Consider the following 20,997-nt stretch of genomic DNA (forward strand, 5'->3'; position numbering starts at 1 on the left):
TGGATTACTATTTTGCAAGGCACACTGCTTCAATAGCGCCCCCTTAAGGTAGTCTGCAACACCGGCCCGATCTATAGCAGTAGCTACCCTATCAATAAAATTTCCAAATGATTCTTCTCTACCTTGCTTAATACCCATATAAGTTGGTAACCCTCCTGGCTCTTTAACCATATCTATTGCTGTACGCACTAATCGCATAGCCTCTCTAAGCTTATCCGGTCCTGATATCATCTGTGCCTCTGTATGCAAATATGCCCCTAAGCCCATGAGCTCCTCCACTGTTACCCCATGCAATGGATCTCCCGGAGCCTGTTGTACAGCAACTGATTCATTTACTAACGCTTGCCAATGTGCATTAAACAATAACTGCTGATGTTGAGTGAATATTAAACTCACTATTCCTCTTAAATCATTTGGGCATAAAATTTGGGCATAAAATTTGAGTATTAAAAAGATAATCTAACATTTGCTTAACAGGTTCACTTTTTACTCCAAACTGACTAACCATGGAACGTAGCTGGGTTAACAACTTCCAATCTAAGGGGGAATATGCTGCTACATTATGCATAAGGTTCCCTTGTGCATCATACTGTGGTGTGTATGTAACCAGACATGCAAGGCTAGAAGCTATTTCCACTGCCTCGCCATCCCCCATTTGCATTACTTCTTTTGCCATAGCAGCCCAAGCCTCCCTCCTTTGGTTAGCCATTTCCCCCCATAGATCACGGTGTGCCCCTGGGATGGGAGCTGGCTCTTTGGGGGTGCTATGCTGCCGGCTTTTCGGTGCAGACACCGAGTTTTCGCACGGGGAAGGCGATGAAGCAGAGGCTGGCTCGTGCAGGGGAAGCGGCCCCCCCGCCGGAGCTGACAGTGAAACCGGAGCTGGCTCGAGCGGAGCCGGCTCACGCGAGGCAAGCGGCCCCCCCGCTGGAGCCGTAACCGGAGCCGGCCTGCTCGGGGGTAGCGACGGAGGCAAAGCTGGAGGCGGAGGCGAAGCTGGCTTGCTCCCACCCCCACCATCCAACCCGCCTGAAGCCGGCGGCCGAGGCAAAGCTGGTTTGCTCTTACCTCCCCCATCCGACTCGCCTTCCCCCTCAGAAAAGGGAGGCGCAGACGGTTCCGCAATATCTATAGGCATGTCCTCAACACCACTATGCTGGGGATTTTTAGGCATAAGTATTTTAGTTACAGAAGGTGCTAAAGGGCCATCCTCATGACCATATCCTATATTCCTCTTATGAGCTTTCTGCTGCCTTTCTCTCAGAGACCTGCTGAAGCAACGTATTATACACCACCCGCCATAATTTCCAAAATTTTTTAGCTGATTTATCCCCATCTAACATTGAGTCCATTAACATTTCCCCAAATTTTTTCCACTCTGACAGCTCATGAACTGTGTGAGGGTTACTAAACATACCTATAGAATGGCCATAAGCTAATAACCCCGGTAATTCCTTTTTTAAATCTATCTCTTTTACCCCTCGCCTTTCTAAATATGAGGAGAATAAATCGTATGCCGCTTGCCTATCCATACCTATTAATCAGTGCGCACTTTTTGCAGCTTCCAGGCTCCGGTGGCACGTAGATGGCTTGAGTCACGGATGTGATCCTCAAGGGTGCTTTTTATAAATAATCCAGCACCGTCCCAGCTGCAGGGACCCCCACCCAACTTCCCGACCGTGGCGAGTTCCCTTTTTCTTTGTAATCTGAGAAAAAAGGACAGGGGTTCAACGTTGCTGCATCGTTGCCCGCAGCGGTGCTCACAGCGTTGTTGCCCGCATTCTCCACCATTTGTCGAAGGAAGGAGACCAGGACTTCAGTTGATCATCACAGGCCCCCTTTTATTGCTCAGTACAGCGGGTTAAATACAGTTCGTAATTAACTTCATGCATATTGCAAAAGTTGAGCTCAGGATTGGTTAGTTACATATCAGCAGTTACACCTACTTTTACATTCCTATGGTCCTACTTTTGATATTTTCTACATATTCTTAGGAGATATTCAGGAATAATCTCTACTCCCTTTCCCCATGTTGCAGCAAGGCCACTGATTGCTAACTGCTGACATCTCCTTTCAGCATGCTGACTGCTGATTTCTCAGCTTAACCAGCGGCAATATGTCAGCATGGCCTTTCTCAGCTAACCAACTATTTATTAATAAATCCTTCCACACTCCAACCATCGGCGCCCCGAGCGGTCGGACCAAACAAAGTGATTATAAGCTTGCCGAAAGGGAAAAAGGCAACCTACCCTAAATTCCTACCCACTGGAGTCAGCAAAGTCCCAACCGGCCATGCGGAGGCCTTTCAGACAAACCGCGCTGCCAGGTCGCACTCAGACCCAATCCTTCGTATGTTAGAAGCTACCTTTAAATCCCTGAATGAATCCAACCCTAACCTAACCGAATCCTGCTGGCTTTGCTACGATGTCAAACCTCCCTTTTATGAAGGAATCGCTTTAAACACTCCCTTCAGTTTTTCCACAGCCGATGCCCCTCACCAGCGCCGATGGGAAACCCCTCGGAAAGGAATCACCCTGAGTCAAGTCACAGGCCAGGGCAGATGCTTTGGCAATGCAACCCTAGCTAGGCGGAGAGGCAACGTCTGCACCAAATTTTTCAAGCCTAACAGGAAAAACAATAAGTGGGTAGCCCCATCCGCACCTGGGATGTGGGTTTGCCAGCGATCTGGAGTGAGTCCCTGTGTGTCCCTTGCCAAATTTGATGACTCTAACGACTTTTGTGTCCAAGTTCTGATTGTTCCTAGAGTCCTGTACCACTCAGACGAAGAGGTGTACCACCTTTTTGAGGAACCCAGCCGGCTCCACAAAAGAGAAATAATAACAGGTGAAACTATTGCGATGTTGCTCGGTTTAGGAGCAGCAGGAACAGCAACGGGTGTCTCAGCCCTAGCGACACAGCACCAAGGACTGTCCCAGCTGCAAATGACCATCGATGAGGACCTGCAAAGGATCGAGAAATCCATCTCCTTCCTGGAGAAGTCAGTCTCCTCTCTCTCGGAAGTGGTCTTGCAGAACAGGCGAGGTCTGGACCTCCTGTTCATGCAGCATGGAGGCCTGTGTGCCGCCTTGAGAGAGGAGTGCTGCTTCTATGCAGACCACACAGGAGTCGTAAGAGACTCCATGGCAGAACTCCAAAACAGACTGGCTCAGAGGCAGAAGGACAGGGAAGCCCAACAGGGCTGGTTCGAGTCCTGGTTCAATCAATCACCCTGGCTAACCACTCTGATTTCTACCCTAATAGGTCCATTGGCATTGCTGCTTCTAGCGGTTACCTTCGGACCTTGCCTGCTGAACAAGCTGGTCTCATTCGTTCAGGCCCGCCTGGAACGGGCCAACATCCTGTTCATCGGCCGGCGAATCCAGCCAGGGAACACTGCCAACCACAAGTCCTAACCTTGACTGGCAAAAACTTATTCAGATTTACCAAACCCCCTTTTCCCTATCGAACTGCAACCTTATACCTCATTTCAGTATATGACTACGTCATTCATTTGTGAAAAAGGGGGGGGAGATGTAGCAGGTAGGGCCTGGCGTTCGGAAGATCTCGTGATGTTACGGGAAGACAGGGCCCCTGCCCCCTTAGATAAGAAAATTAACATAGGAATGTAGCCCCCTGAACCAGATGCCAGTAACTTTCCACTTGCCCAGGTAACTTTCCATTGCCTACTAACCATAGATGGTAAGGACAGACCCTCACCTGACACAGAAGCCCCCTAGACTATAAAACCCCACGGGAAGATAGAATAAAGGCCTTTGATCCTCCACCATATTGGTGTCCGCATGTTTCTTAGGCCCGAGCGACCCTGGGGAAGGGGGTCGCCGTGCTGTCTCCCGAAACCAGGCCGCCTGCCTTGTATCAGAAGGCAACACAGGATCCTCGAGTGCAGCAAATGGGAGAGTTCCCGGCTGGGAGAGGCCCCACTCAGAGGGAGCTGCTGGCCCAGGAGAGCTCCAAGGGCTCCTTTTGGAGCGCTGTTTGCAGGGCCCCAAGAGAGGGGCTTCAGTCCCAGCAATGGTTCATCCTGGCCGCACTTGGCACCAACAGCTTTCTTTGGCAGTGTGAGAACAGGGATGTTGTGAGGGAACAAAAACAGTTCCCAGGGCTGCTCCTACAGAACCCAGGAGCTGGTTGGGCAGCAGCAGTGCCTGGAGCAGACAGTGTTTGTGACGAGCTGCAGAGGAGCTGAGCCCAGGGGCTGCTGGCCAAGGCCGAGCCCCAAGGAGCATTTCTCAGCTGGCAGGGCAGCCTGAGAATGGCAGGGGGGAATGCAGCAGCACAGGCCCCATGGAACCAAAGGACCATTGTGACACTATGGGGCCCTGTGAGACCAAGGGACCATTGCAACACTGTGGGGCCTCATGGAATCATGGAGAGCACTGTGACATTGCTGGGCCTCATGGAACCAAGGGGACTGTACTGACACTGTGTGGCTCCCTGGAATGTAGGGATCATTGTGACACTGCGAGGTCCCATCAAACCAGGGGACCATTGTGATGCCACAGGGCATCATAGAACCGTGGAGACCATTGTGACACTTTGAGGTATCATGGAACCAAGGGACCATTGTGACACTGTAAGATCATAAGGTCTCACAATGGTGTCACGGGTCCACTGTGACATTGCAAGGCCTCATGGAACCATGGGGAGACCATTAGGACACTACACAGCCTCATGGAACCCAGGGGCCATTGTGACACTGTGGGGCACCATGACACCAAGGAGATCATTGTGACATGAGGGGAGTCATGGAATCATGGAGTCCATTGTGACACTTTGAGGCCACACGGAATAGGCAAAACATTGTGAGACTGTAAGGCCCCATGGGACCAGTGAGACCATTGTGACCCTGGGGGGCCCCACAGAACCAAGAGCACTATTGAGATACTACGAGGCCTGGTGAAACCAAGAGGCCTTTGTGACACTGCAGGATTGCATGGAACCCAAGGGCCATTGTGACATTGCAGGGATTCCTGTCATCAGTGGTCCATTGTGACACTGGGGACCCAAAGGAGACCATTGTGATACTGCAGGGCTGCATGGAACCAAAGCTCCAGGGTGACGCATGGGGGCCTCCTTTCATCAATGGTCCTTTGAGACATTGTGGAGCCAAAGCAGCCCATTGTGACACCACAAATCCCCACGGTTCAAAGGTCCATTGTGACATTGCAGGGCTCATGGAACAGAGGAGTCCTATGTCATTTTGGGGCCTGGGGAACCACAGAGACCATTGTGACACTGCAAGGCCTCATGGAATCATTGGGACCACTGTGACACTGAAGGGCCATTGCAACACTGTAGAACCCAATCAAAACAAGGATCCATTGTGACACCGCTGGACCCCATGGAATCAAGGCACCATTATGACACTGCAGGGTCATAAACACTATTGTCACACTATGGGGCACCATAAAACCAAAAGAACATGGAACACATCTGGCTGGCTTGGCCACCCAGGGACCACCTCACTGGTCCAGCTGACCTTGACATGTTGAGGGTCACTTCTCATCTGCTGCTGAAACACTGGGGTGTGGAGAGTTTTATTAATAGTTGGTTAGCTGAGAAAGGCCATACTGACATAATGCCGCTGGTTAAGCTGAGAGAAGGAAGTCAGCAGTCAGCAAGCTGAAAGGAAATGTCAGCAATTAGCAATCAGTGACCTTGCTGCAACATGAGGATAGGGAGTAGAGATTATTCCTGAATATCTCCTAAGAATATGTAGAAAGTATCAAAAGTAGAACCATAGGATTGCAGAAGTTGGTGTAGTTGCTGATATGTAACTAACCAATCCTGAGCTCAACTTTTGCAATATGTATGAAGCTCATTATGAACTGTGTTTAACCCGCCGTATTGATCAATAAAATTGGGCCTGTGATGATCAATTGATGTCCTGGTCTCCTTCCGTCGACACCGGGGCTCCGTGCTTTCCTTCCTATGGAAAAGAACTCTCCTTCTTCTCCAGACACCCATGGCCAGAATTGGGATTTCTCTTCCAAATTTCCTTAGATCTGTCCTGTGAAAAATGCATGTATTATATGATTGGTGTTTCGCAAATATTAAAATGAATGTTGTATGTGTTGTGTTAGAAAGAAATGCCTTAATAATTCCCCTAAGTACTCTGTTAAATAAAGTTTTAGGTTATAAAATTTGTTAAAATAAGAACTATGTTATTGGGGTTTTTTTAAAGAAAGGGATGAGGCATTCGCACCAGATAGCAGCCACAGGACACCTAAATCTCTCATGGAAAAAAATGTATTGCTTTCTTATCAGAAGAAACTAACTTCTTCCTGCTGTGAAGGCACTGTTAGGATTAGAAGGAAGAAGTTGACAATGACCAGACAAAATCCAGTGTTTGAATGGAATTTATGCATCATGTATGAAGTGTATGAATATGCAACGGGCTATTGTTCTTAAGAGTTAATCCTTTGTTAGCAGGGGTCCTTTTTTGGGCTCGTGATACCCAGAGAAAGGTACCTGGACGTCCGTAACTCTTTGCTTTTATTGTCTCATATTGTCCTAATTCAATTTGTTCAAATTGTTATTACTCTAATTGTGTTACTCTTTCTTTTAACCATTTTATTACTATTAAACTTTTAAAAATTTTAAAAACAAGCGATTGGCATTTTTCACATGTCCCCAAAACACTGGGGAAGGTTCCATGCTCTCCTTCCTATGGAAAAGGCCTATGCTGCTTCTCTGGGTGTCCATGGCTGAGATTGGGCTTCCACCTCCAAAATTCCTTATATCGAAGGATAGGTCTCAGACAAGATCTGGCCTAACTGACAAGTCTGGCTGACTTTGGCCTAGTGAGGGTCTCCAGACTCTGGGCCTCTATGGAAAAGAACTGTCCTTTTTGTCCAGGTGCCCATGGCCAGAATTGGGGTTCCACGTCCAATATTCCCAACTCTGAAAGACTGGAGGAGATTGTTGGCTGAAAACATTTCATGTGTAGGGGAGGAAGGGGCAGGTCCAGCTTTACCCTGCCCTGGAACCCCAGCACTGCCCTGCCCTCGAACCCCAATCCCCCCAGAGCCTCTATCCCAGCCCAGCAGTGGCTGCCAGTCCCTGGCACAGCACAGGCAATGCTCCACAGCCACCTCTGCAGCCCCAGCCAAGCTCCTGGGGGACCAAATGAGCCCAAGTCCCACCTGGGGGAAGGACCCAGGAAGATCAAGGGGTATTTCAGGCTGACCACAAAGCAAGCACAAATCTTGGCCCTACCAACTCTTGGAATTTCCATCTGAACACAGGTGGAATTCAGGAGTTGGTAGCTGTCTGTGTGCCTCTCAAAATCTTTTTCTTCTTTCTCCCTTTTTGTGTCTTCTTCTAATTCCCTCCTCTTGCAAATTTTGATTAACCTAAACTTGAACAGGCTTAGTTTGTGAAATTGAATGGGCCAAGGTAATGCTTTGAGAAGTGATTTTGACTGATTGAATGTTGACAAGTGTTTTTGATTGATTTGCCAAGTTTCTCTTTTTTTCTAATGTTGCCAGTAAAGGCTGTTTTGTTGTTTAACCTCTTGAAGATCTCTTGTCGGTATTTCACCAGTACATCCAACTCAGAGTACACAAACAATTTTAATTCCTTTTAAATGTCTCCATGAGAGAGTCATCTGGGGGATGGGAGTCAGGGCTTGTCTGTCCTGCTTAGCACAGCCCAGGCAGGGCTTTCCCAACCACATTCCACACTCCATTGCCCAGCTGGAGCTGCTGGTGCCTCTGAGTTGTGCTGCCCCAGCCCCAGGGACGCTCTCCTTGTCTGCCCATTCCCCCACGGTCTCTGGGCAGGGATGGCCTCAGTGGGGGCTGCTGACATCCTCAGCAACTTGAAGGCTGCTGCTGAATTTCACTGCTCCAGAGGCTTGTTCAGCCTCCAACTCTTCAGTGCAGGAATTCAGTGTCCCAGGGCTCATAAACATTCAGAACACCTTAACCTCTGGGAGTCATTTGAATTAAGTTTCCAAATCTTTTCTGGAAGATACAACAGATTTCTGTAGTGTATTCAAACTAGAAATATTCTATTTTAAAAAACAGTGCAAGGGGCCACTGTGACACTGTGGAACCAAGGAGACCCTTGGGAGACCCTAGGGACAATGAAATCAAGGGGCATTGCTCCATTGCAAGGACTCTGGGAACTGAGGGAACAATTGTGACACTCTGGTGCTCCATGGAACCAAGGGCCCCTGGTGACACTGTAGGATCTTGTGTCACCAGAGCTCCATTGTGACACTGCAGCACCAAGGAATTCATTGTGGCACTCTGACGCCTCATGGAACGAAGAGGCCACTGTGACCCTGCAGGGCCCTGTGGAACCATGCAGAGCATTGTGACAGAGCAGGACCTGGTGTCATGATGGGGCCATTGTGACACTGCACGGCCCCATGGAACAAAGGGGCCAGTGCTGCTCCTCAGGGACTCCTGGAATGAAGGAAACATGTTTGACACCGTGGTGGGCCTTGGGACGAAGAGGCCCTTGTGACACTGTGGAGGCAAGGAGAGCATTGCTGTACTCAGACACCTCATGCAACCAAGTATCCACTGTGACACTGCAGGGCCTTGGGGGACCCAGGGCCATTGTGACACTGAAGGGCCCAAGGAGCCAAGGGACTTTGTGACACCAAGGGGTCCCATGGAACCAAAGAGACATCGTGACACTGGGAGGCCTCATGGAGTCATGGAGATCACTGGGACATTCTGGGGCCTTATGGAACTGTGGTGAAAGCAAGTTGCCTGGGAATGTTGATCTGCTGGAGTGTAGGAGGGCTCTGCAGAGGACCCTGGACAGGCTGGATCCAGGGCCCAAATGCAACAAGGTGAGGTTTAACAAGCCAAGTGCCAGGTCCTGCACTTTAGCCACAACAACCCCTGCAGTGCTACAGGCTGGGGACAGAGTGGCTGGACAGCAGCCAGGCAGAAAGGGACCTGCAGGGACTGATGGACAGCAGGCTGGACATGAGCCAGCAGTGTGCCCAGGTGGGCAAGAAGGCCAATGGCTCCTGGCCTGGATCAGGAATGATGGGGCCAGCAGGAGCAGGGCAGAGATTCTTCCCCTATGCTGGGCACTGGTTGGGCAGCAACTCGAGTGCTGTGTCCAGTTCTGGGCCCTCAAATTTAGGAAGGACTTGGAGGGGATGGAGTGGGTCCAGAGAAGGGCAACATGGTTGAGGAGGGGTCTGGAATACAAGTCCTGTGATGAGTGTCTGAGGGAGCTGGGGTTGTTTATCCTGGAGGAGACGCAGGGGAGACAAGGCAGTGTCAGGGCACAGGTTGGACTTGATGATCTCCCAGCTCTTTTCCAACGTTGCTGATTCTGGGATTCTCTGGAACCACCCTTGGAGCAGTTGCAGGTTGAGCCCTGGGCCTCCTCTTGAGAAGCTCCAGCAGCCCAGGTCCCTCAGCTTCTCCTGCCAGCCCCAAAGCCCATCCTGTCAGTCCTGCAGAGCCTCTGCAGCTCCTCCTCATTGCCCAGAACCGGGAACCCCAGAGCCAGACACAGCAGCCCAGATGTGCCCTCCTGGCCTGGGGTGCCTCTGGCAAGGGAGCAGCAGGAGGCACTGCAGGAGCCTGCAGACAATTCCTGCAGCACTTGTAGGATGATCCTGCTGCCCAAGGGACGTTCCTATGGTGGCAAATCAGGAACTGCAATGGGGAGTGGGGCCAGAGAGGAAAGGGCAAACAGGGATGGGCTGTTTGCAGGTGAGAGAACAGGGCTGGGATAGAGGGAGAAATCTGGAACAAGAAAGAGAAGAGAAAGCAAAGGTGAAGCAAAGGAAATGCTCAGGGCTGTTTGGGGGTGGCTGCCTGGTAGCCCTGGCTCTGAGCAACAGTGTCTGCAGTGGCACAGGAAACTCCCAGCTGATGGGAACAAACTTTCTGGCTGACTGCAGAGGCCAGGACAAAGCTGAGTGGTTTCCCTGGTGTCCCCCAGCCCTTGCTGGCCCCAGGGGCTGATGGCATTTGTGCTCCCTCAGGTTCATGTCCCCACAGCAACAGCATGGGGGTGCTCCCCCTGCTCTGTGCAATGCAAACAGGGGCTGCTGAGCCAGTGCTGCCGTGTCTGTGCCTGCAAGGATGGGGCACCTGTGTGAGCTGGGGGAGAGGCCAGGGCTGCAGAGGGGGGATGTTGTTGGCAGCTCCATCAGGACGCTCTGGGACGCTGCCCTGGGCTGTGCAGCGCACTGGGGATGGATCAGCCCCTGCTCTGCTGCTCCTTCCTGTCTCCCCCAGGGCCCTTGCAGAGCCCCAGCCATGCTGTTTGCCCCCAGTCTGCCCACGGCCAGCCTGGGGCTGCTCATGGGGCTTTTCTGTGCTGAGCATTGGCCGGGGTGTGTTCTTGAGAGAGCCTGGGCAAGGAGCCTGGAGCCCCCAGGGCCTGGGCTGAGGTGTCAGCGCTGCCCCAGCAGTGCCCATGGCCTGTCCCTGCTGCAGCCCCGGCACTGCCACCCCCAGGGCTGTGCCCGGCCCCGAGAGCACTCAGGCCCTGCAGCAACACCAGGGCCACCAGGGCAGCGGGGCAGGGCCACGGCAGCAGCACTGGCAACACCAAGTGCTGCTGCTGCTGCTGGGCACAGCTGCTGGGCCAGCACTGATCTGCCCCCAGCTCTGCACACAGACATTGCTGCTGCAGCTCCAGAGAAGGAAACATAAGGGAATCTCCCATGAAAACTCTACTGGGACATCCTTTATATCCTTTAAAGTTACCAAGAGACCAGCTCCTCATTGACACAGTCTGAGGCTACAGTGAATTTTGGAGAAGCAAAATAAGAAGTTGTAGTAAAAATGGCCTTGGTTTATGGAGAATATTAAAAAATGAAAACAGAACAAAAAAAAAAAAAAAATCCAACAAGAAGTATCAAACATTACTTTTATTTCAAGACATATGCAGATATTGGCAACCAGTTTAATGTTTCCTAAATGGTCCACTCATCAGTGTCCACACTGCAGCCTTCAGCTCCTGGTTCCTCAGGGTGTAGATGAGGGGGTTCAGGGCTGGAGGCACCACCGAGTACAGAACTGACAGGGCCAGATCCAGGGATGGGGAGGACATGGAGGGGGGCTTCAGGTAGGCAAACGCTGTAGTGCTGATGAACAGGGAGACCACGGCCAGGTGAGGGAGGCAGGTGGAAAAGGCTTTGTGCCGTCCCTGCTCAGAGGGGATCCTCAGAACCACCCTGAAGATCTGAACATAAGAGAAAACAATGAACACAAAACAGCCAAATGCTAAACAGTCACTGACTGCAAGAAGCCCCAGTTCCCAGAGGTAGGAATTGGAGCAGGAGAGCTTGAGGATTGGTGGGATTTCACAGAAGAACTGGCCCAGGGCATTGCCATGACACAGGGGCAGGGAAAATGTATTGGCTGTGTGCATGAGAGCATTGAGAAAGCCACTGGCCCAGGCAGCTGCTGCCATGTGGGCACAAGCTCTGCTGCCCAGGAGGGTCCCGTAGTGCAGGGGTTTGCAGATGGACACGTAGCGGTCGTAGCACATCACGGTAAGGAGGAAATACTCTGATCCAATGAAGAACATAAAGAAAAAGAGCTGAGCAGCACACCCAGTGTAGGAGATGTTCCTGGTGTCCCAGAGGGAATTGTGCATGGCTTTGGGCACAGTGGTGCAGATGGAGCCCAGGTCAGTGAGGGCCAGGTTGAGCAGGAAGAAGAACATGGGCGTGTGCAGGTGGTGGCCGCAGGCTACGGCGCTGATGATGAGGCCGTTGGCCAGGAGGGCAGCCAGGGAGATGCCCAGCAAGAGGCAGAAGTGCAGGAGCTGCAGCTGCCGCGTGTCTGCCAATGCCATCAGGAGGAAGTGCCTGATGGAGCTGCTGTTGGACATTTGCCTTGGCATGGGGATCTGTAAAAAAGTAATCATGGAATACTTGGGTTTGGAGAGGACTTTAAATATCCCAGCACAGCCTGGGGCCACTTTCCCCCCACTGCCTGCCCAGGGCTCTGCTGCCTGGAGCTGTCCCTGCCAGCAGCTGCTGCCCTGTGCCCTGGGCTGGGCCCTGCCAGTGCTGACAGAGCCCAGCCCAGCCCTGGGGGCTCAGCTCTGCCCTGCAGACCCCTCCCAGCTCTGGCACTGCCCAGGGGCAGCTCTGGCTCTGCAGGCTCTGATGGCAAAATCAGTGCAACCCTGAGGAGGCTGGAGAAGTGACATTGACACTGCCTGTGAGGAGCCCTGTGCTGATTTCTGTCACTGCCTGCTTTATTCAGAGGTCAGATAATTTTTTTTAATTTTTTCTAAACATGAACCGAGAGATGAATATCTACATGCAATTTCCCATCCCAGGAACCCAAAGCAGAAGATTAATAAATTTTTCCCTTTTATGCAGCCCCTGCCTTCCTCCGCCCCCTGTATAATCTGCATGGAAATGTTCTGCAGTTAAATGCCGTGCTGGGAGCAATCCTATACAATGCAGCATCCTCACCACACAAAGAGAACACTTGCAAGCCTGACCAGCTGTCTCCTCCCACCCAGATCTTGTCCCTGAGCACTGGGAGCAGCTGCCAGGGCCGGCTGAGAGCTGTCCCTGGCAGGCAGCAGAGTCCCTGCCCCAGCACAGCGCCCTGGGCTGCAGGATCCTGCTCTGCAGGACAGCCCTGGGCACCCCTGGCTGCTCTGCACAAGAGACATTCAGAGAATGTACTCACAGAGTCTGTAGGCATTGGGATGTTCCAGCTTTAGGAGATGGCTCCAGGAGCTGCAGCTGCATTGTCCTGCAGCCAGAGGTTCCTGTGCCAAGGGCTGGCAGTGATTCTGCCCCAGGTACTTCTCAGCACCTTCCCAGCTCTGACTGATTGAAGCTCTCTGTGCCCCTGTGCTGTGCCCGGGCTGGCTGCAGGCAGTGCCCCAGCCCTGCTGAGCAGGGCGAAAAGTTGCTCATTGAGGGAAATGTGCTTTTGAAGCTCTTCTTGGTTACCAGGAGCTGCCTCTGTGCCAGGAGCCCAGCCCAGCTCAGCAGCACAGACACAGCACAAGGATTTTAATGAGCCTTTGGGACTTTCTGCTCATGCCCTGAACATCAGTCCCTGAGAGGCAGCTGAAGAAACCTCTCCAGAACTCCAAGTCAGAATCCAACTCAAAAGTTTCTTGGACTTTTAATGGGTCCCACTGAGGAGCACAAATGAGAAAATGTCCCCAGGCCCCAGGCAGAGCAGAGAACTGGAGGCAGTGATGACAGGTGGGGACAAAGAGAAGCCAAGTCCTGGTACCCTGGGGCACAGCAGGGTCTGTGCCACCAAGGGCTGGGAGGAGACACCTTGTCCTGAGGCCCTGGGGCCTCCTGGCACAGCCCCAGCCAGGCTGGGCACTGTCAGCCCCTTGTCCTGCCCTCAGCATCCCCCCCCTAGCCCACATCCCAGTGGCCTCAAGGATCTGCTGGAAGGAGTCCCTGGGGAGCCTTGCTCAGCAATGGCCCTGGGGGCTCCTGAATGCTCCCTGCAGGGACTGCAGGCTTTTAAAAGGACTTTGGGTTTGGCTTTTGCCTTGGAGGCCCTGAGAGCTTTGTGCAATCATGGCCTCCAATTTTCTGCTGTAATTAGTCCCTGTAGAGGCTTTCGCAGTAACAACACTCAGTGGGGCTCATTAATACTACAGGGTACTTCAGTTATTTTAAGGTACTTGGTGTTTCCCTTTTGATACACACTCTGTGAGAGGTTTTGCAATCATGGCCCCAATTATCTGCTTTAATGAGTCTCTTGGGAGCTTTGTACTGACAGTCAGTGGGGCTCATTAATGCCTTGAGATACTGAGTATTTTTAAGGTGCTTTATGGATTTTAGTATACTTTTAGGTACTTTTAAGGAATTTAATTCCAAAATTGAGTGTCTGAGAGGTTTTTGTGCCATCCTGGCCTCCAATTCTGTTGTCCAAGGTGTCCATGAGGATGCTGTGTTGGGTATCTTCCCCCTTTCTATTTTTCAACAAAGATGGAACTGAAAGAATTTTGTAAGACTTTCTAAAAGCATCCAAACAAACATGGGAGAATTACCAAAACAGCAACAACCACTAAGAGAATTAATAGTCCTGCTTCAGTAGATATCATCCAACTCTTTACTCCCTTGGATTGGAAGAGTTTATTGAACCAGTCGTTGTTTTCCGCTTGAAGCTTCTTGAACCGTTCCTTCAATACTTGAATGCTCTTGTGGATTGACTCACTCTGTCTGGAGAGGTTCATGCAACACATGCCCTCAGAGTCTACACAGCCATGCCCATGTGCCCAGAGTTAAAACTCTATCGCTGTTCTGCAAGGTGGCACGTCTGATGGTCTCTATGTCTGAGAGCAGGCCACTCAATGTGAGGGAGGCAGCATTGGTTTGCTTACTTAACAGGCACCCAACATGGTCTAATTGTCCTAAAGCTTTAGCTGCAGCCACCCAAGGTAATCCTAATTGGGATTGCTACCATCTGATACCTGGATTAAAGCTTTCAAACTATCTCTTTGATATCATTCAATACTTCACTGGCAATATCTACTGCTTGATCATCTGGTAGGCTGTGTTGTCTTTCTCCAGCTGGATGGTTGATTGTCAATTCCGCCCTTGCCTCATTATTAGCATAGTCATTGCTATTAGCATAATAAACACTTCCGTTCCTCTTCCCACAGGGTCTATTCTGTAAATGACCATAACATAATATATTTTAAATCATAGGTGGTTGAGAAATGTGCTGTAAACATGGCCCTCATTAGGTCATTAAAGCAAGGTAAGTCCTTCCTATGGTCTTTAGATGCAAAGATCCTTGATTTCCCTGCAAACCAGTGGCTGATACCTGGGATTCTGCCCCCTTTTTTCATAACATAACAGGGCAATGAGGAATTTGGAGGGTATTTGCCAATCTCCTTCCTTAACTGGAGGCATGGTCCAGGGTGGAGAGGGAATGATTGACAGTGAGCGCAGGACCGCAGTTGTGGGGGTGGAGTCCAGACCTTTTTTCAGGGCAGAGGTGAAAGTTGTGGTAGCAGAAAGTGAAGGAGCCAAGATGGAGGGACGGTGGTCAGGCTCCTGAGCCATATTTTGGCTCGTTCTGTCTTGAGTCTCCAGGGCATGATACTCCAAGACAGCACGGCCATTGCCATCTTGGACCATCATTAAAGGTTTGAGAAAGGCAGGTTTGAGGGGAGTTCCCGAGTTAGGAGTTACCAATGGATTGAGTTTTCAACACACTGCTTGCTGGTCAAGTGTGGTGTGGAAGATGGGGAACACGCAGGGTGCAATGGGGTCCCTTTGGATCAAAAATTGTACAGTTTAACTCCCACTGAGTCCTAAAATTCAGTGTTATGGATTTCATCAGCAGAGGCATCTGGAAAATTGGTAATGATCCACCTCATAATTGATTTTCATTTGTTCTTTGAAAATATTTTGTCATGATCAGTGAGAATGAAAGCATCCATATATGCTCCTTTCTACTTTGAACATCTGGCTGCCCATTTTTCTCTTTCTCTGCCTTTTGGGGAAGAGCCATTGGAACACTCCAAATTAATTATAGGACATGGGTGCATACTGTAAAAACACAGTGACTAAATGGGCAATGAACGTCTTGCATTTCCCCAAACCCACCTGCAATCCTATGCAGGTGAAACCGTCATTGTCCCTGCTGATCCTGGGCAAGGTCCCTTGAAGCAACGATGAATCTGCCGAGCCTGGCACAATCCAAAATCCCGGGGAGCACTGACCTATCCATCAGCTAACCCCAGCTGACATGACTGACACGGGGAGCCCTGAATGTCATGGTCCCTGTTCGGATGCCAAATGTCCCAATGAGGGTGGCTGCGATAAACCTCTCTGGTTCCCTGACTTCAGGGCAAGGGTGGTGAAAATGAAAAGGAGCAGGATTAATGGAGTTGTTTAAAAGGAACTTTAATAACAGGGTGAAAAACAATAAACATGGAGAAGTCCAGCACAGTACAAGGGGCAGTATTATAAACCTGAGTCAAGGAGGAAGCAACAACATAGATACTTGGGGGTAGAAAACTAGAACAATAACATATAGAGGAAATAAGTAACCAATAAACCAATAGGGGAGTAGAACCTGGACCACTTAGCATAACAACACTAAAGGGTTATGGGGGACTTCTCAAGCTCACCCTAAGTTTAAAGAATGACTCCTAGCACTTGAAACTCACCCAGTTCTTCAGGGGTAAAATCTTGCTGACTCTGAGTTACAGCTGGGCTAACTCCCACATTGCTGATTTGCAATGGTCCCTTGGGACCATGCGGTCCACCAGAGCCACAATGATGTCCTTGGTTCCACAAGGCTCTACAGTGTCACAATGTCCCTTGGATCCATGGTGCTCTGCAGTTTCACAATGGCCCTTTCATTTCACAAGGCTCCCAAATGCCACATTGGTCTCCATAGGATGGAAACCACGGAGGCCCCATGTTTCAGAAGCTGATGAGTGGCAACCACCAAAGACTAAGGCAAGCCTGACCTGTCTGTCCTGGCGGGTTTGCTTGGACCAACCCTTGGATATTTGAAATTATGGATGTGGAATCTTAATTTCAGGCATTTGTGCCTGGAGAAGATGGATGTTTTCCTTCCATAAAAAGAAAAGCACAGAGCCCTTTCCAGTGTTTGCAAAACAAGTAAGTGCTGCCCCTCAGGAGTCAAAGACCAGCCAGACCTGTCTGTCCTGGCAACTTTTGTCTGGCAGTAATCCTTGGATACACAGAAATTTGGAGGTGGAATCCAAGTTTTGGCCATGGATACCTGGAAAAGATGGACAGTTCTTTTCTATACAAAGGAAAGCCCAGAGTCCCAGTGTTTCAGGGGCAGATGGGAGTGGCCTACCACATTCCAAGGTTGGCCAGACCTGTCAGGTGAACCCTGGGAGTCCAAGGCAGCCACACCTATTTCATGTTGCCTTGGTTCCACAGGGCCCAGCAGTGTCACAATGGTTCTCTTGCTTCCATGCTGCCCTCTAGTGTCAGAATGGCCCCTTGGTTACACAAGTCTTTAAGGATCTAAATGGTCTCCACGGTTCCAAAAGCCCAGGCAATCATGATCATCTATTGGTTCCATGAAGCTCCTCTTTATCACCATGGCCCCTTGGTTCCATGGGCTCCAGTGGTACCACAATGATCCCCGTGGCTCCACAAGTTCCCATAGTGTCACAATGGCCCCTTCCCTCCATGAGGCCCTGCAGGGTCACAGTGGCCCTTTGGTTCCGTGAGGCCCTGCAGTGTCACAATGGTCACCATGATTCCATGGGGCCTTGCAATGCCACAATTTTCTCCATGGATATACGGTGCCCTTCAGGTGCCCTGCAGGATCACAATGACCCTTTGGCTCCATGAGGCCCTGAAATGCTACAATTGTCTCTTGGTTCCACAAAGCCCCGTGGCTTCACATTGGCCCCTTGGGACCATGCGGCCCAACAGAACCACAGTAATGTTCTTGGTTCCATGAGACTCCACAGTGTCACAATGGCCCCTTGGATCCGTGGTACTCCGCAGTGTCACAATGATTCCCTTGGTTCCACAAGTTCCTACAGTGTAACAATGCCCTTTGGCTCCACAGCCCCCCACATTGTCACAATGGTCTCCATAGGAAGGAAACAACCGAGCACCGGGGCAGATGAGAGGCAGTCACCAGAGGCCGAGTCTCGCCACACTTGACTGTATTGGCAGATTTTCTTTGGGAGAAACCCTTGCATATAGGGAATTTTAGAGGTGGAATCCTAATTTCAGGCATAGAAGCCTAGACAAGTAAGAGAGCTCTTTTCCATGGGAAGGAAAGCACAGAGCCCCAGTGCTTCACAGTCAGATGAGAAGTGGCCCTTGACATGTCAAATTCAGTGGGACCTGTCAAACAGCCCCCAGGAGGCCAAAGCAGGCAGACCTGTTCCATGGTTCCTTGATTTCATGGGTCCCCACACTGTCACAGTATTCTCCTTGATTCCACGAAGTCTTGCAGTGTCACAATGGCTTCTTGGTTTCATGAGCCCCAACAGAGTCACAGGGTTCCCTTGGCTCCATGCGGCCCTGCTGTGTCACAATGGCTCCTTGTTTCTATTGGCCCCAGTGTTTGATTGTTGACCCTTGCATCCATACTGCCCCTGAGTTGCACAACAGTCTCCTTGATTCCATGAGGCACCGTGAGGTCACAATTGACCCTTGATTCCATGAGGTTCTGTACAGTCATCGTGGTTGCTGTCAGAGGCTGGATGAGATCGATGTCCCGAGACACCTTGGGATGCTCGGAATGCCCGTGTGGGGCCAGGGCCGGGTCAGGCCTTGGTTTGTGATGGGACAGAGCCCCACCTCTAGCCCTGGCCTGGCAGAGCTGTCAGTCACAGAGTATGGTAAGTGCTGCCATAGTTCTGACTGGCTGAGCTGTCAATCAATCACACACCTGCCACTGGTGCCTACCATGGCTCTGATTGGACATGAAACTGGCAGTCCCACCCCAGGGGCGGGCCCATGAAGGCCCAGGAGGTTAAAAGCCGGGGCACGAGGGCAGTCCAGGGTCTGGATCCTGCCTTCTCCTGTGGTTCCTCTCTTTGCGATGCTGGAACCCCAGCAGTTGGTACCTATGTGTGTGTTGTTCTATGGATCTTCTGTCTTTCTGTTGTTCTCTCTTTCTCCTCCTTCTAATCCTACTTACCTGGAACATTTTTGGGCAACTTCACATATTAAGGGTTAAAGGATTTTATGTTAAATGTGTGGGATCCAAGGCACAGGGAATAGTTCTCTGTTTGCTCTGAGGGGTCCTGACCCCCAGAGAAACACTGCCTTTCAGCTTCACCCATGGAGAGGACTTCCAAGACTTTGAGATAGATTAGAATTTACCAAAGTGTGAAATAGGTAATAGAGAGTACTATACTATGTTCCTTGGGTGAGAAATTTAGGTTTTGGGGTTATTAGTATGGTGTAGATAGGAAGCAAGATTGAGGAATTGGGGTGTAGTCCCTGTCTTCTTCATCTGCTCTATTTTCCGCACTGTTGGTAGCATAAGGTGATTGGTCAAGGAAAGCACAGTGCAGAGGTTATGTGGACAGTCAAGGGATGAGTTTTTGGTAGATAAGTAGAAATAATGCACCTTTCAAGTGTTTATTGGATGAGACAATGTTAAAAGAGCTTGAAACTGTATGTTTTTGGGGCCATTTTGCGGTGCTTTTCCAGTTCACTGAGCCTGGTGTGGACAGCAATGCAAAACTTTAGATAAGATAACAATAAACAAGAAGCTGAAGACTGAAAAAGTCCCATGCATCTCTTTTTACCTGGCATAGAACTGCTACAGGAGGGATTCCCCCATCCAGGGACCTCCAAGAAAGGCCCAACATAAAACAAACATCAATAATGGTGTTATCTGAGTGGATTTTTGAGAAAACACTTGGCTGACAATGTTTGGAATAAGTTGGCTTTTTTCCATAAAATTTTTACTGAAAAAATTGTTGTCTTAATTGGCCAATCATGTGAAATGTGCTGATTAACGGAGCAGTGAGATCCGCCTGTAGCAAACCAAGATATAAAAGGACTGAATAAACAGGTGGCTTTAACCCTTAGCCTTCTGATCTGAGTCTGTGTCATCTCTGATTCAACAGTGACATTCGGGGACCTATGGGGGCTATTGGGGATCCTTTCTGCGCCTTGTTACCCAACAGGAGTTTCCCTAATAAATTTTGCCTGAAGGTTTCACTGTGCCCATGACAGGAACCCCTGTGAGTGTCTGGGACATCCCAGCTCTTTGGCAGCCTGGGGACTCCTGGGATGTCACCGTGGAGCCCCCGTGAGTGTCTGTGACAGATTGGTGCCTTTGCAGCCCAAGGTCCCTGGGATGTCACCATGGAATGGCTGTGACTGCCTCTGACCACAGGGCTCTTTAACATCCCCACAAACCCCTGGGAGGTCTCCATGGAGCCCCTGTCTCTGCCTGTGACATTCCAGCTCTGGAACAGCCTGGAGACTCCAGGAAAGTCCTCATGGAACCTCTCTGAGGGCCTGTGGCAAATCTGACCCTTAGCAGGAAACCATCACCAGCCCCCTGTTGCTATGGTCAGTTCCCATGGCAACCATCACCAGGCCTCTGTTGCTATGGTCAGTTTCCATGGCAACCATCCCCAGCCCCCTGTTGCGATGATCAGTTTCCATAGCAGCTCCATGGATACCCCATGCCAGGGGTGGTTGCCATGGACACCAGCTCAGGCCTGCAGCCAGAGCCCGTTGCCATAGCAACCATTGGCAGCCCCATCCCCAGGCTCATGGGATCCCAGAACCACAGAATTGGCTGAGCTGGGAGGGACCCATCAGGATCCTCCAGTCCAACTGCTGGCCCTGCACAGGACACCCCAACAATGCCAGCCTGGGCCTGGCAGCGCTGGCCAAATGCTGCTGCAGCTCAGAGAGCCCTGGAGCTGGGACCCTTCCCTGGGGAGCCGGGGCAGGGCCCCAGCAGCCTCTGGGCAAAAACCTTTGCCTGACATCCAACCTGAGCCTGCCCCGACTCAGCTGCAGCCGTTCCCTCCACTCCTGTCCCTGGGCACCAGAGGGAAGAGGTTCCCACAGCCCCAGCCAGGGACCCGCTCCCAAGGCTGTTGCCATGGCCACCAGGGCTGGGACCAGCTGGGATGCTCGGTTTCCACGGGCAGGAGTTCAGGAATGGGATTCCCCAATTTCCTGCTCCTGCTAAAACCGCGCTGCCCTCCTGCCTCCCATGGAAAGCACAAAAGGCAAAGATCCTGGGCTGGGATAAGATCAATTTATTAGGAAGTGCAACGAGATAAGGAAAAAATGGAACAGAAACAATATTGATAACAGAAGAGATAAGAAAAGCTATTTACAGGGTAAACTACAACATCAACAGCAGGCTCTTCCTGGCCACGTATTTCCCCCTGCCTGGAAAGGACACCCTTCTCCTCTGGGGAGAGAGAGAGAGCCCCTTTCCAGCCCCTGGCAATGACCTGAGGTGGGAGTGAATGTGGGCCGTGGGAAGACCCTCATGTTTTCACTGCCACATCATGTCATTGGCAGGGGCAGGAAAA

At 50.8% G+C, this 20,997-nt stretch overlaps 1 protein-coding gene and 1 long non-coding RNA gene across 2 annotated transcripts in view; one reads left to right on the forward strand and one right to left on the reverse strand.

The window, feature by feature from the left end:
• The window catches only part of LOC141727740 (uncharacterized), a 572,619-nt gene that overhangs the window by 33,601 nt on the left and 518,021 nt on the right, over nucleotides 1-20,997 (forward strand). The gene's annotated exons all lie outside the window — the stretch shown is intronic.
• Nucleotides 10,918-11,850, reverse strand: LOC141727736 (olfactory receptor 14J1-like). Its single transcript, XM_074534024.1, has one exon. It carries the CDS (start codon nucleotides 11,848-11,850, stop codon nucleotides 10,918-10,920), a length of 933 nt encoding a protein of 310 aa, XP_074390125.1.

Source organism: Zonotrichia albicollis, unplaced genomic scaffold (genome assembly GCF_047830755.1).
Source record: "Zonotrichia albicollis isolate bZonAlb1 unplaced genomic scaffold, bZonAlb1.hap1 Scaffold_254, whole genome shotgun sequence".
In the NCBI taxonomy this organism is placed as follows: Eukaryota; Metazoa; Chordata; class Aves; order Passeriformes; family Passerellidae; genus Zonotrichia; species Zonotrichia albicollis.

Coding starts and splice junctions, on each gene's coding strand:
- LOC141727736 (XM_074534024.1), bottom strand. CDS start 11,850: ATGTCCAACAGCAGCTCCATCAGGCACTTCCTCCTGATGGCATTGGCA.